Here is a 15,573-nt window from a genome sequence, read left to right as displayed (position 1 = left end):
TTCTCATTGTAGAACATTTCATGATTATGTAAAAGTATAAAGAAAAAGAGACTAAATTCTTCTCCAGAATCAACGGTTAACATCTTGGTGAATTTCTTCTAGTCCTCTTTATTAACATGTATACATTAAAATAAAAAGATACAGGCTTTATATATGTTTTTCAGCTTTAACATATCATAAGCATGTCCCCAATACTGTCTTCTTTAACAACACATTTGTTTATAGCTACCTAACACCCCATTTCATAGTTATATCACTTTCATTTATGTATTTAGTAAGAGTTTAATGTTAAAACTGCAATGAAACAGCACTACATCCTCACTGGAATGGCTGAAAAGAAGTGACAATGTCCAGTGTTGGCAAAGAAGTGAGGCAACCGAAATGCTCATGTATTCCTAATGAGAATGTTATTGAGAACAACTGTTTTACAGGACTATTTTATAGTATGTACCAAATATATGTATATCCTGTGACCCAGAAATTTTTCTCCTGGGTAAACATCCAACAGGAAATACTGTGTGTGTCCATAAGAGACAGGTACAGGAATCTTCACGGCCACTTTATTCATAAACAAGAAGCAACCCAAATGTTCACACAAGCTAGAATGGACTTTAAACTTGTGCAACAACAAATACATACTGTGTGAGCTCATTTAAATTAAGTTCACAGACAGGTGAAACTAGTGTATCATGACAGTGTCAGCATAATGGTCCCCTTTGGTGGGTAGGGGCACCATTAACTAGGAGAGAGTGAGGGGCGCCTTCTGGGGTGCTGAAAATGTTCTGTATCTTGAAATGCATAGGGGTTACATGGGCATATACATATGCATGCAAATATTAATCAAGCTGTACACTTCAGATTTGTATATTTTATTGTACGTAATTTCTGGGTATAAATCAGAGGTCAGGAAAAACAAATATTTAATGTGCCAGGAAATATGCCACCTACTAGAGATATAATGGCAGTAGCCCAGGCCCCTCTGAGCTCACTGTATTTCACCTATTCACCTAATGTCGACACCCTGATTTCTAACTTTTCCTGAAATGTTTAGTTTTCCAACCCAGGGTCTGCCTTCCCACAAAACATCATTTCACAGACTCCATGCTCCTGTCTCCTTCAGGTGCAGAAGTCCCTCTCCAGCCCGAGCCCTGTCTTCCAAGACCAAGAGGTTGCCACTTTTGTCACATCATCCTTGTCCTTTCTTTTATCCAACCTGTCCCTTTCACTTGTGTGATCAGCCAGGCCTGGTTGGCATGTGAACTCATGATGCATCTGATGGAACTGTTTTCATACCTTTAGCACAAGAGCTCACTCTGAAAGTAGCCCTCTGTGTACCTGGCCACAAAGCAACACATGTGGTCATTGAACAGAGTTGCAGCTGCAGGATTATCACCTCCAGATGTGCAGGGCTCTGCAGCACCACAGAACAAAACGTGTAACACCTGGAGAGAAACATCTGTTCTGTTCTGTCACCACTGTCCTAGGAGACACGCCTGAACCCATCCAGGGAGGAAGGACAGCTCCTCCTCCTTCCCTGCAAAAGCCGCTCTACAGTGGTTCATGTGGGGACCTCATCCCCGCACAGGGACAACACCCATGTGAGAATGTGAACAGCACAAGGCCATATGTGTGAGCATGAGTGTCCTCTTGTGTGACAATCCTCTCCCTGACTTGTTAGCAGGCCAGGTCAGGAATGTATCTTCACACTAGACATAGGGGAAGGTCTTCAAGGAGTTTTAAAAATATACCTAGTGCAAGCCCTTGTGCATTGCAGCCAAATTATGTAGGCAGGTCTTAGCTTTATAAGGTGGATTAGTTTCTACTGTCATATGAGAAACTCTTGGATCTCCAGATATGTGGTGATAGGTTTATTATAAGAAAGGGAATTTTGGAAGCCCTCGTAAATTGTATGAATTTGGAAGATACTATATTAGCCAACTATTTCAAGCTATTAAATACCACACAAGGGAAGATTAGTTTACCTTCTGCTTTTCTGCAGGCTCTGCGCCTCTCCTCCAGGGGATCGTGGCCCTCGGAAAGGCGAGGCTTGCATTCGAAGGCAATATCTCCACCAACTTGAACAATGGACCTTTTTTTTTTTTGTATTTTTCCTAAGTTAGAATTGGGGAGGCAGTCAGACAGACTGCCACATGCACCACACCAGGATCCACCCAGCATGCCCACCAAGGGGCAATGCTCTGCCCATCTGGGGCATTGCTCCATTGTGGCTGGAGCCATTCTAGCATTTTAGCACCTGAGGCAGAGGCCATGGAGCTGTCCTCAGTGCCTGGGCCAAATTTGCTCCAGTGGAGCCTTGGCTGCGGGAGGGGAAGAGAGAGAGGAAGGAGAAGAGGAAGGGTGGAAAAGCAGATGGGCGCTTCTCCTGTGTGCCCTGGCCAGGAATCAAACCAGGACTTCCACCAACGCTCTACCGTTGAGCCAACTGGCCAGGGCACAATGGGACTTTTTTTCCCTTTATTATTAATTTTAATGGGGTGACATAGATCAATCAAGGTACATAGGTTCATAGAAAACATCTTCAGGTTATTTTGACATTTGATTATGTTGCATACCCATCACACAAAATCAAATTGTCTTCTGTTACCTTCTATCTGGTTATCTTTATGCGCCTCCACCACCCTCCCCTCCCACCCCCATAACCACCACACTCTTGTCCATGTCCCTGAGTCTCATTTTTATGTCCCACCTATGTATGGAATCATATAGTTCTTAGTTTTTTATGATTTACTTATTTCACTCAGTATAATGTTATCAAGGTCCATCCATGTTGTTGTAAATGATCCGATGTCATCATTTCTTATGGCTGAGTAGTATTTCATAGTATATACAGTGTGTCCGTAAAGTCGTGGTGCACTTTTGACCGGTCACAGAAAAGCAACAAAAGACAATAGAAATGTGAAATCTGCACCAAATAAAAGGAAAACTCTCCCAGTTTCTGTAGGATGATGTGGCAGCATGTGCACATGTGCAGATGACGTAACACCGTGTATACAGCAGAGCAGCCCATGGCCATGCCAGTCGAGATGTGGACGGTACTGAAGAAAGTTCAGTGTGTTCTGTAGCTCGCTAAATTTGAATCCGTGAACAAAGTGCAACGTGAATAAATATCGGCGCATTTATAACGAAGCACCACCACATAGGAATAACATTACTCGGTGGGATAAGCAGTTGAAGGAAACTGGCAGTTTGGTGGAGAAACCCCGTTCTGGTAGGCCACCAGTCAGTGATGAGTCTGTAGAGGCTACACGGGATAGCTACTTAAGGAGCCCTAAAAAATCTGTGCGTGAGCCCACATTGAACTGCACTGAATAGATATGAAACTGCGAGAGTTTTCCTTTTATTTAGTGCAGATTTCACATTTCTATCGTCTTTTCTTGCTTTCCTGTGACCGGTCAAAAGCGCACCATGACTTTACAGACACACTGTTATGTACCACATCTTCTTTATGCAGTACAATGGAACTTTTTTAAACAGGACTTTTGGAGAAATCAGGAGCTGAAGCTAAAAACAAAATTATTTTAAAATAACACAAAATTGCATAACTGGCTTGTAGTAGTGCAAGATGTTACTTGGTATGCAAGTGTGACTCTAGTATTTGTACCCAGAACCTTTTCCACGCTGCTTAGCTCTGGAGCGTCCGGGGTCAGTGATGGACTTCTGCTTTGGAGCCTCTGGTTCCATTTGTCAACTGAAAGTGGCAACAGATCCCATCAGAAATCTAGTGTGGGGATTAAATGAGATTTCATCTGTACAGAACTGTAGTGTCTGCCTGGCACAAATTCGGTGCTCAGTAAATATAACTTATCTTGGTTGCTGTGCTGATCACTGCAGTGCCAAAAACTGGGGGAGGGGGGGCGAGGGAGAAAGCTGGTTAGAAGAAGCCACGTTCTGGACAGCACTTCCAGTGGATGAGGAGGGCAGGGCAGTCCATAGGAGACAGAGAGGGAATTTTCATCCTGATCAGCAAAATCATTAAACCTATTCTAGTTGACAGACTTATATATCTGTATCATCTATATCTACCTATCTACAATATATTTTATAATCTCCCTATCTGTCTGTCTAAAACAATGAAATACCACTGAAATAAGTCAGAAATACTGTATCACTATGTCAGGGTTTCTGTTTGATTGTTTTTAAGGAAAGCTTTTAGCTATAAAAATGCAGATAGTTTCCCCTCAGGGTGAGTAGAAATTTAAAAAATATAAAGTTTTTCAATTTTGTCCCTACTGAATGATGTTGAAAAACCAGTTCACGAGAGCGGGAACTCATTAGATTGTCTGAGTGCACCCAAGTCTTCCCAAGTTCATGGATGTGGGTGCTCACATGTCCAAACGCCACTCCTAGACTGGAGCCCAGAGACCTGAAGCTTCTGAGTGCCATATGCCCGGCTTCTGCGAGCTTCGGGTGCCGTTTCTCTGCCCCCCACTGCCCTGTGCACACCTTCTCTTCTGACCTCAGCTGTTTCCTGGAAAGGGCCCACAGCTTTTGAGGCTCACTGCATACATTGGGAGTGTTTTTCTGAGAGCAGAACCCAGGTCTGGGAAAGTGGGGAGAGAAGCTCTCTGAGTACTCTGCTCTCAGCCATTCGCCCTACCTACAGGATACCACTTGGGGAGGAAGTCTCAATTCCTGGGACCCTTTTGCCCTCAGAAAGTGAAAGATGAGAGAGAGGGACAGTCAGGGTCAGCAGGGAGCTGAGAGGGAGTAGGGCATCAGGGATAGTGGGGCTGGGACAGGAACAGGGCACTGAGCTTCGGGGAGCCCATCCTAGCCGCATGCCAATCACAGCATAGATCAGGGGTCGGGAACCTATGGCTCGTGAGCCAGATGTGGCTCTTTTGATGGCTGCACCTGGCTCACAGACAAATCTTTAATATAAAAAAAATAATAATGGCCCTGGCCGGTTGGCTCAGCGGTAGAGCGTCGGCCTGGCGTGAGGGGGACCCGGGTTTGATTCCCGGCCAGGGCACATAGGAGAAGCTCCCATTTGCTTCTCCACCCCCGTCCTCCTTCCTCTCTGTCTCTCTCTTTCCCTCCCACAGCCAAGGCTCCATTGGAGCAAAGATGGCCCTGGTGCTGGGGATGGCTTCTTGGCCTCTGCGCCAGGCGCTAGAGTGGCTCTGGTCGCGGCAGAGCGACACCCTGGAGGGGCAGAGCATCGCCCCCTGGTGGGCAGAGCATCGCCCCTGGTGGGTGGGCTGGGTGGATCCCAGTCGGGCGCATGCGGGAGTCTGTCTGACTGTCTCTCCCCGTTTCCAGCTTCAGAAAAAATACAAAAAATAAAATAAAATAATAATAATGTTAAAAATATAAAACATTCTCATGTATTACAATCCATTCATTTCCTACCGCTCATGTTCATGGTTGCAGGTGGCTGGAGCCAATCACAGCTGTCCTCTGGGACAACCCCAAATTTTTTTTTTTTTTTTTGTATTTTTCTGGAGCTGGAAACGGGGAGGCAGTCAGACAGATTCCCGCATGCGCCCGACCGGGATCCACCCAGGACGCCCACCAGGGGCGATGCTCTGCCCATCCGGGGGAGTCGCTCTGTCGCGACCAGAGCCACTGTAGCACCTGAGGCAGAGGCCATGGAGCCATCCCCAGGGCCCGGGCCATCTTTGCTCCAATGCAGCCTCGGCTGTGGGAGGAAAAGAGAGAGACAGAGAAGAAGAAGAGGGGGAGGGGTGGAAAAGCAGATGGGCGCCTCTCCTGTGTGCCCTGGCCGGGAATCGAACCTGGGACTTCCACACGCCACGACAACGCTCTACCACTGAGCCAACCGGCCAGGGCCGACAACACCAAATTTTTATTGGATAATGCGTAACATACATGGGTCATTGTATGGCTCTCACAGAATTATATTTTAAAATATGTGGCATTCATGGCTCTCTCCACCAAAAAGGTTCCTGACCCCTGCTGTAGATGAAGAACAGCATCATTATGAGAAGGGCCATGTAGGGCAGGGCCTGGAGAGAAGTGAGGGACAGAGTGAGGCCAGTGGAGACGGCCAGCTGCCTCCCTTCCCGGGCAGGGCATCTGCAGCCACCAGCTGCACCCTGGCAACATGCAGGGGCTGGTGGAGGACCTGAAGAATAAGTGAGCTGCCCTCCTCTGCACTGCCATCTGCCCAACTGAAATCATCCTTTCCGTCCCACCCTAGGGGACTAGAGGCCTAAGACCCCATGGCCATCTGCTTGTTGGACAATGCAACCTTATATAATTAGGGTGACCATGTGACCAGGTTTTCTCAGTACAATCTAGTTTATACCTATTGTCCTGGCATAATTGTTAACTACACCCACTCCCTTTTCATCACAGAACTGTCCAGATTTGGACACCAAATTATTCGTTAATATTTACGTGGTAGACCTCAGATGGGAGAGACAAGTAGCCAACTGTCCCCTGTTATATACCTATACACCTGGTCCCTTTTTATTCTTTCCCCTTAATTTTCTGCCCAGCCCTGTTGTCTGAGGTCTTATGTCAGTCACTGTTGCAAACTCTCCTAATATGCTTACTGTGCCTAATCTAATGAGTATTCATGGATTTGGAGAGAGGTTTCCTGCTTTAGGCCTCCCCACTGGCTGATGAGCAGAAGGACCAGACCAGCTCTCTCATATCTTGCAATTCCATGAACCGAATTTTCTAGATATTTTACCCCCCTTAGAAAACTCAGGACAACCTCCCCTTTGCCTTCGTCCTTTGATTCTACATCTTTTCCTTACCAGGTATGAGGATGAAATCAACAAACGCACAGAGATGGAGAATGATTTTGTCCTCATCAAAAAGGTGAGGGTGTCCTTTACCCCAATCATACACTGAAGGCTTAGGGACTCAGACTAAGGCTTTTTGGGTTTTGTCCCTAAATGTTTTTAAGTAATGGGCCATCGTTTGAGTGCTTCTTAGATACATGGCATAGAAAGAGTAGGCAAGAACAGAGAGGTAAGGAGGTGCATTTGGACAGAACTTGGGACATGCTTAAGAAAATGGAGCAATAGAATTGGAAGTCTAGCCACAGAAGACTTGCTAAAGGAAGAGGAGGAGCACTGTAGAAAGCAGTAAAGGTGTGTAGTCTGGGGACGCCGGTGTGATGGGGCAGAGGCTGGACTGGAGGATGAGGCCACAAAGTGAGGTGGAGAAGGCAACAGTTAGCAAGTTCCAAGTCTAGGCTATCAGGTGCTTCTGGGTTGGGGACCAGTGTGGGCACTCAGCTCAGGGGTCCTTCCCCAACACCCCCCAGGATGTGGATGAAGCTTACATGAACAAGGTAGAGCTGGAGTTCCGCCTGGAAGGGCTGACTGATGAGATCAACTTCTACAGGCAGCTGTATGAAGAGGTATGTTCTTGTTTCTGCAACCCTATCAGAGGCTCCTCCCAGCCCCTAGTGCACCAACGGACAAGGGCCCACCACTGAATAATTGCAGTTACTGATACTGACTCAGCGTTGATGTTCTCTAGTTCTGTCCCCCACATGAGGGAGGGTTGATTGCCCCATTTCACAGATCAGAAAACATGCTCAGAGAACGGAAATAGCCTATCCAAGGTCATCCATCACACAGAGTGGTGGCCTAGTGGCAACTTGGGCTTGTTCAGTCTCAGAGCTTTTGTTCTGAGTCTTTGGGCTGTGGGAGCCCACTGTGGGCTCAGTTTTGGTAGCTGATTCACAGAAGGGCCCTGCCCCTCTGGTTACTCACTCAAAGGCAGATTTCCCTTTTTCCTAGCCTCATTTCATCCTTACATTGCTCCAGGTTCCAGGCCTTTGGGCTATTTTACTACTTTAGGAGCTTTGCTCTCTCCCAGGTCCTCATATGCCCACCTGCTCCTCTCTTCTCTTGTTGTTCCTTAGCTTGTCCCCTAAGGAAGGTCCTTCTGCCAAAGAGGGCTCCTTGTATGCAGGGACAGGGCTTGACCACCTCTCCTCCTCACCATAGGAGATTCGTGAGCTGCAGTCCCAAATCTCTGACACATCTCTGGTGCTGTCCATGGACAACAACCGCTCTCTGGACCTGCATGGCATCATTGCCGAGGTCAAAGCCCAGTATGAAGAGATTGCCAACCGCAACCGGGCTGAGGCGGAGACCATGTACCAGTTCAAGGTGAGGAGCAGGGTCACGAGGCAGGTACTTCCTTCTGGCCAGTTCTGTGCCCCAGTTCATGAGCAGGGAGGAGAATTTCAAATGCCACTCTGCTTGCTATGAGCTGGGCCTGCTTAATAGTTGCTGGGGAGATTGGGATGTCCCTGTGCCCGGAAATCTGGAAGAAGGCCTTCCGTGTGTGTGTGTGTGTGTGTGTGTGTGTGTGTTTTTGAGGTGGGGGGAGCGGGGAGATGACCTGGGCTCTGGTGACTTGGTTGAGAGGGTACTTTCTCTCAGATGGGGGTCACCTTGGGTTCCAGAGGCTTCTCTTAATCTTCACTGTTCATCTCATCCCGACAGTATGAGGAACTGCAGACGCTGGCTGGGAAGCACGGGGATGACCTCTGTCGCACGAAGACAGAGATTTCTGAGATGAACCGGAACATCAGCCGACTCCAGGCTGAGATTGAGGGCCTCAAAGGCCAGGTGTGGGCTGGACTGGGTATGAGTGGGGATCCTCAGACACATCCTGGTGAGAGGAAATAATGCAGGAAGGAGCGAGGGGTCTGGGGTTGGGGAAGGAGTCCTAGAGCAGAGCTTGGGAGTTGGAGGGGCAGCTACAATCCAGCTTCTGACTGTTCCTGGGAAACTGAGGGGTGCTGACAAGGTCCCTGGGGCCATGATGGGTCAAAGGGGGTTTGGAAGGTAGGTCTGGGAGGGGTTGCCACAGCCTACTTTATCTTATGTCTTATATTTCAAGGTAAGGTTAGCACTTTAAGGAAGTCTAGAAAGCAGAGATCTAGTCCAATTAGGGTGGAGATAATACCTTGTAGTGTCCCAGCTGAAAAATTTGTGTAGGAGGTGCTTGGAAGCTGCTCAAATTTCCCCATTCTGCTTCCTGCACTCAGCAGTGGGATTTTCTTTGGCCTGGGTGGAGTTGGATAGTCTAGGTCAGGGAAGGAGGCTCTAGAGGAGTGAAAAGGGAGAGAAGGGTGGGCGCAAGAGCAGGAGGCCACCACACTCTGCTCTGCTGACCTGTTCCCCCCCCTACCGAGGGCTTCCCTGGAGGCCGCCATCGCTGATGCTGAGCAGCGTGGGGAGCTGGCCATCAAGGATGCTCAGGCCAAGGTGGCTGAGCTGGAAGCTGCTGTGCGAAACACCAAGCAGGACATGGCCCGGCAGCTGCGTGAGTACCAGGAGCTCATGAATGTGAAGCTGGCTCTGGATGTGGAGATTGCCACTTACCGCAAGCTGCTGGAAGGCGAGGAGAGCCGGTAGGTGTGGGGATATTTGACTGGCCCTGTAACTTATCCCTGGGGTGTAAAGGGGTGGGCCCTGTTGTCCTAGGACAGGGCCAGGAGTTGATCCTGACATCCGTGTCCTTTGGGTACAGACTGGAGGCTGGGATACAGAACATGAATATCCATACCAAGACCACCACTGGCTACTCAGGTGAGTGCTCCCACCTTAGGTGCAGGGCAGGAGGGTAGGGTCTTTTTACAAAGCCTCTGTGCATTTCTTTCCTGTTAGCTGAGGAAGCTGGTGACCAATTAACTGTTTTGTCCATTGTCACATAGCTAATATCAAAGCTCTTTCCGGCCCTTTACCTGGTATTCTGGACAGTCCTCGAGTAGTGAACCAGGGTGGATCCCCACCCCCGGGGTTGGGGAGGAAGAAGGGGGGGCATCAGAACCTGATTTGTGCAGGACTCCTGTGCTCACATGGCTGCCTCTCCCTAACCAGGTGTGCTGAGCCCGAATCTCAACTACGGCCTGGGCTTTCAGGCCAACTTGGGCTCCAGCAGCGGCGCTGGCTCCTTCAGCCGCACCAGCTCCTCTAAGACTGGTTGTGAAGAAGATTGAGACCCGCGATGGGAAGCTGGTGTCCGAGTCATCTGACGTCCTGCCCAAGTGAATGAATGACTACTGCAGTCTCTCCAGTCCTCTGAGCCTGTGGGGAGGGGGCTGGATGGGGAGCAGTACAGGAGACCCGCCTGAGCTCACCCCAGCCCTCAGCTCCCCCATGGGGTGGGGCAGTTTTACTGCCTGGGGGACCAACTCTTACCCATACCCTTAACTAAAAGCCAAATGAAGTGGCTTTTTTTTTTTTCCCAAAATAAAGTCTCAGCTGGCTCTGCCAACCCTGCTTGCTCTACGTGTAGCCCTTGTCCATTGGCTAGGTGAGAGATGGTCGAGATGTCCATCCATGGAATCGGAAGCTAGAGAGCGGGGCTGGAGGGGATGTTGGGCAGGAAAATCTGACCTTCCGGCTGTTCTCAGAGAGACTTCTTGGGTGAAAGCTTTTAGGCCTTGGTCATGAATGTGCTCTCAAGTACCTTGTTTCATTTCATTTGTGTAGCAAGCCTGGGAGGTAGGCAGAGCAGGTTTCAGATGGTATCAGGAGAGTTTAGTGTCCCCACAGACACAGGATGTTGACATCAGGACTGCTTAGAGGTAAGGAAAAGTCAGGCCCAGGAAGACCAAGTAATCGGCCTCATTAGAAAGTGACAGATGAGGACTTGCACCCAGGGCTGTCCAGTTCTCAGGGTTGTGCTCCCTGGCTCGGCACATCGTGTTTCCTTGGGGGCCAGAGATTTTTTTTCTTTTTTTAAACTACTTTCATTCCTTTGCAGCCAGGGACCAAGGAGTCCTGGTTTCCCCATTCCTTCAGAAGCCCAGAGTCTGTCTAGCAATTGGTGTATCACACCCACACTTTCTAGAAGCCAAGGTAGTATAGGACTTGATATTGGTAATTGGACTCTTCCTGCTCTGCTTGGTCACATTGATCCTGCATTTCCCCTTGCCACCTCCTTTCTACCCTTTCACATGAGGTGTTCTTATCACCTACACAGCTCAGTAGGTAAAGGGCATGTACATTCTGCCTGCGTGTGGGGGATGTGAGTGTGTGGGTTCTGTGAGTGTAATGGAGTTTGCTTGTCTTTGCTGAAACAGTCTCCAGAGCTTACGGCAGGCACAGGCTTAGGGTGCCACTGGGTGGAACATGGAGCTGTAGCTCTTGCTTCCACTGCCACCACCACAGAGTTCTGGGCACACATGCTGACTCCTTAGCACGGGACAAAGTGGATGAGCCCCTAGCACGGCTGAGATGAGTGCATGTCAGACTTCCCGAAACACCAACAAGGAATAAACAAGCACATGTGGAGGGTACAGAAGGAGGGACAGCCTGGCACAGGACACTTGGGGTTCTGGCCCTGCAGTGGGGTCTCCAGGGCTCTTGTCCCCGGGTCCTCATTTAAAGCTGCCTTCCTAGCTGCCCTCCTCGAGGGAGCTGCTCCAGACAGCCCAGACATTCTGCCTACCCCCTCAACCCTCCCACCCAGGACCAAGGCCAGGGTTTTGGACTGTGTCACAACAAAGGACGTCACTTTGATGATAAACCCAAGAACAACATTATCTATTGCAGGGGTCTGGAACCTTTTTGGCTGAGAGCCATGAATGCCACATATTTTAAAATGTAGTTCTGTGAGATCCACACAACGACCTGTGTACTTTATGCATTATCCAATAAAAATTTGGTGTTGTCTCGGAGGACAGCTGTGATTGGCTCCAGCCACCCACAACCATGAACATGAGTAGTAGGAAATGAATGGATTGTAATATATGAGAATGTTTTATATTTTTAACATTTTTTTAATTAAAGATTCGTCTGTGAACCAGATGCAGCCATCGCAAGAGCCACATCTGGCTCGTGAGCCATAGGTTCCCGACCCTTGATCTAGAGCTATAGCTATTTTGGCAGCTCACAGTAAGACATTCACTTTTATTACAATCTGTAAATGTTTATGTGTATATAACAAAATTTCATAAAACAATACCAACCTGCCCACTCTTCATGTATGACTAGCCCTGTCACCAGGCCTCAGGAACCAGAATGGTGGTGATAGAGCCCAAGGCAGCACCCACTGAGAGGGAGCTTGCTCACTGAGGCCCCAAGTCAATATTGTCAGTTGTGCCTCACCCGCTCCTCCCTGAAGCTGACCAGCTGTCTCATCAGGCCTTGCCCCCAGGCCGTCCCACTGAGTCCCACAGAGCTTCCACACCTCCAGTGTTTGCTCAGGTAAAGGCAGGAAAGTTCCAGGGAGCATTCCCTTTCCCTAATTTTTCTTCTTTTTACTTAGCATATAAATTTAGAATCAACTTGTCTAGATCTATAAATCATCCTGAATAGAATAAACTTTTATGGAGTTGCCTTAAATCTATAGATTCATTTTATAGGAATTAAAATCTTTATTATGTTGAGTCTTCTAATCCATGATCATGTAGTCTTTGTTTAATCTGTTCTGATTTTGTTCATTAGCATTTTGCAGTTTTCAGCATTCAAATACGATGCATATCTAAGTATTTTATTTTTGACAGTACGTATTATAATGCAATTATTCAGAAGTTTTTGATTTCCAATTATTCATTGCTAGCATATAGAAATTCAGTTGAGTTTTCATGTTGACACATTACAACTAAGACTTTTTAAGGGCTGTGGAATTGTTTGGAATTTTTCTAGGCAGAACTTGTCTTGTTTTCAAATAAGGACCATTTGATTTTTTCCCTTCTAATCTTGTACCTTTTATTTCACTTTCACGCATTATTGTACTGGCTAGGACTTCCAGTATGATGTTAAATAGGAGTGGTAAAAGTAGACATCTTTGCCTCATTCCCAATCATGGGAAAAGTCATTCAGTCTTTCACCACTAAGTATGATGTCTGCTATATACCTTCTGTAGGTTCCATTTATCAGGTTAGGAAGTTTGCTTTTCTATTTTTATTTTATTTTATTTTTGGTATTTTTCTGAAGTTGGAAATGGGGAGGCAGTCAGACAGACTCCGCATTCGCCCGACCGTGATCCACTCGGCACACCTGCCAGGGGGCGTTGCTCTGTTGCAACCACAGCCATTCTAGTGCCTGAGGCAGAGGCCATGGAACCATCCTCAGTGCCCGGGCCAACTTTGCTCCAATGGAGCCTTGGCTGCTGGAGGGGAAGAGAGAGACAGAGAGGAAGGAGAAAGGGTGGAGAAGCAGATGGGCGCTTCTCCTGTGTGTCCTGGCCGGGAATTGAACCCTGGACTCTTGCACGCCAGGCTGACGCTCTACCACTGAGCCAACTGGCCAAGGCTGGAAGTTTGCTTTTTAAAATACGAATAGATGTTGAATTCTGTAAAATGCTGTCTGCATTAATTGATATCATGTTGATATTTTTCTTTAGACTGTTAGTATGGCATATTACGTTAATTTTTTTTTTTTTTTTTTTTTTTTTTTTTTTTGTGAGAGAGACAGATACAGGAGAAATAGGGACAGACAGGCAGAAAGAGAGAGAGACAAAAAAAACATCAGTTTTTCATTGCAGCTCCTTAGTTGTTCATTGATTGCTTTCTCATGTGCCTTGACTGGGGGTGGGTGGGGGTGGGGGGAGCTACAGCAGAGCGAGTGACCCCCTTGCTCAAGCCAGTGAGCCTGTGCTCAAGCTGGATGATCTTGAGAGCGAGCCGGTGACCCTTGGCCTTTGAACCTGGGTCCTCTATGTCCTAGGACAACGCTCTGTGCCACTGCCTGGTTAGGCCAGAATTCTTTTTTTTTTTTTAAAGACTATTTAATTTATAGAGAAGGGAGAGGGAGAGAGAGAGAGAGAGAGAGAGAGACAGAAGGGGGGAGGAGCAGGAAGCATCAACTCCCATATGTGCCTTGACCAGGCAAGCCCAGCGTTTTGAACTAGTGATCTCAGTGTTCCAGGTCGATGTGCTTTATCCACTGCGCCACCTCCTGACCAAGGGTGTTTCAGACCCTTGAGGGTTGCGCTGGATGGTGCTTCTTTTCCAGATGTCCGTCGGGATGGCACACTCGGGGTTTTTTTCCTGTGCCCTTCATCTTAACTAGGAAAAGTAGTGGCTGCGCGGCCCCCCCATTGGCAAATGTGGTCACGCAGATGCTGCTTCTCCTCCGCTTGTATCTGATCTCTCTCTCTCTCTCTCTATTCCTCTCCCTGTGCCTGTCTTCGGCCTGTTCTGAGTGGCCGTGCCACCAGGTCCTGGATGACCCTAATGAGGACCATCTGTACATGGGTAAGACTTGAGCCCTTGCCTCCTGCCACCCTTGCTCAGGCAGCTGTGCCTGCCCAAGCCCAGGTGTCCTCTGGAGGTAGCCCCGCCCCTGACATCTCTCACCAAGGACAGCTTCTCCTTTCCCATGTCAGTGGGGGGCCAACCGGGAGCCCCACAGAGCGTTGCACTCCTCATGGGAAGCAGGACGTGGAGGGGAGACTTGTTGGGACTTCCTTTGTCTGGATGTCCTATGCGTTCGTTTGCAGATATCAAACAGCATGAATGCTGGGCATCGCTGTAGGCACTGAGGATGCCTTTACAAACAATTTAGAAGCTATATAGAAAATAACATCAACTGTGTTCACTTTAAAAAATTGTCAAAGAAAAACGTGAACATTTAAAAATGTGAACATTACAGAGTTACAATATTTCTCAAAATGTGGCGCCATCGCTACTTTAAATATAGATGATTTAGGTGGCACGTGGTGAAACATAAAAAAATTTTTTTTTTTAGATTCAATTTGCCATTATATAGGAAAAACTCTAACCAGCACACTAAACTCATGACTTCATGGATAACTTACCTAGTATAAGGCCAGGAAATTTAAAACTGAGTCTATTAGAGAGAAGGAGAAAAATGAAACAAGTAATAGTTTACATGATGTATAGATACGGCTAAATTATAAACACGATAGGCCCATTAATGAAATTGGAGGAAATTCAGCAGAAATCACAAAATGTAAAAGATCCTTTCTGGCTCAGAATGGTGGGATCCCCAGCCTAATTCGCTCACTTGGGACCCCAGACCTGACTCCCCGTGGCTTTGGGCTGTTTCTGAGGAAGTTGTTTTGTTCATTCAACAAACATTACAATGTGTCAGGCCCTGTTCCAGATTCTTCACGGAACAAGAATTCAAAACTCCCTGCCCCTGGGATATTTTATCGCTCTAGTGAGGGCAGATGGACACACTTGGTACCCAAGCATTATGCGTAGGTGTCCGCAGGTGACAGCGTTGTGGAGAAGAGCAGACCCGAACAGGGTCAGGGGAGCCAGGAGTCCAGGTTGGAGGATTGGGAAATAGAATGGCTCCTCTATAGAGAAGCCTCACCGAGTGGCATTTGTGCAGGACCGTGGGGGCCAGATGGCAGAGGACACCTTACACCTTTGTAAAACCTTGTCCGTTACTCTGAGCAAGAAGGGCGCCATTGGAGAGTCTGAGCCGCGAAGTCCAACGGGGATAAAAAGAACATGACCCAAGCTCCAAAGAGCCATGTTTTGTTTTGCTTTTTTTTTTTTTTTTTTTTTTTTTTTTTGTATTTTTCTGAAGCTGGAAACGGGGAGAGACAGTCAGACAGACTCCCGCATGCGCCCGACCGGGATCCACCCGGCACGCCCACCAGGGGCGACGCTCTGCCCACCAGGGG

At 47.8% G+C, this 15,573-nt stretch overlaps 2 protein-coding genes across 2 annotated transcripts in view; both read left to right on the top strand.

The window, feature by feature from the left end:
- CAMKK2 (calcium/calmodulin dependent protein kinase kinase 2) overlaps positions 1 to 15,573 on the top strand; it is a 386,485-nt gene that overhangs the window by 332,990 nt on the left and 37,922 nt on the right. Inside the window, 1 exon segment of the mRNA XM_066254470.1 lies at positions 14,134 to 14,170. Within this exon segment, the coding sequence (XP_066110567.1) occupies positions 14,134 to 14,170 (37 nt within the window).
- LOC136323247 (keratin, type II cytoskeletal 8-like) lies at positions 6,088 to 10,233 on the top strand. Its single transcript, XM_066255069.1, is given in 9 exon segments — positions 6,088 to 6,120; positions 6,753 to 6,813; positions 7,265 to 7,360; positions 7,956 to 8,120; positions 8,460 to 8,587; positions 9,155 to 9,373; positions 9,493 to 9,551; positions 9,843 to 9,939; positions 9,941 to 10,233. Coding segments are annotated over 9 exon segments (930 nt in total). The 5' UTR covers position 6,088; the 3' UTR covers positions 10,014 to 10,233.

The sequence above is a fragment of the Saccopteryx bilineata genome, chromosome 2 (assembly GCF_036850765.1).
Source record: "Saccopteryx bilineata isolate mSacBil1 chromosome 2, mSacBil1_pri_phased_curated, whole genome shotgun sequence".
NCBI classification, from domain to species: Eukaryota; Metazoa; Chordata; class Mammalia; order Chiroptera; family Emballonuridae; genus Saccopteryx; species Saccopteryx bilineata.
Note: the sequence above shows the minus strand (reverse complement) of the source record. Positions and strands in the feature narration are given on the sequence as shown.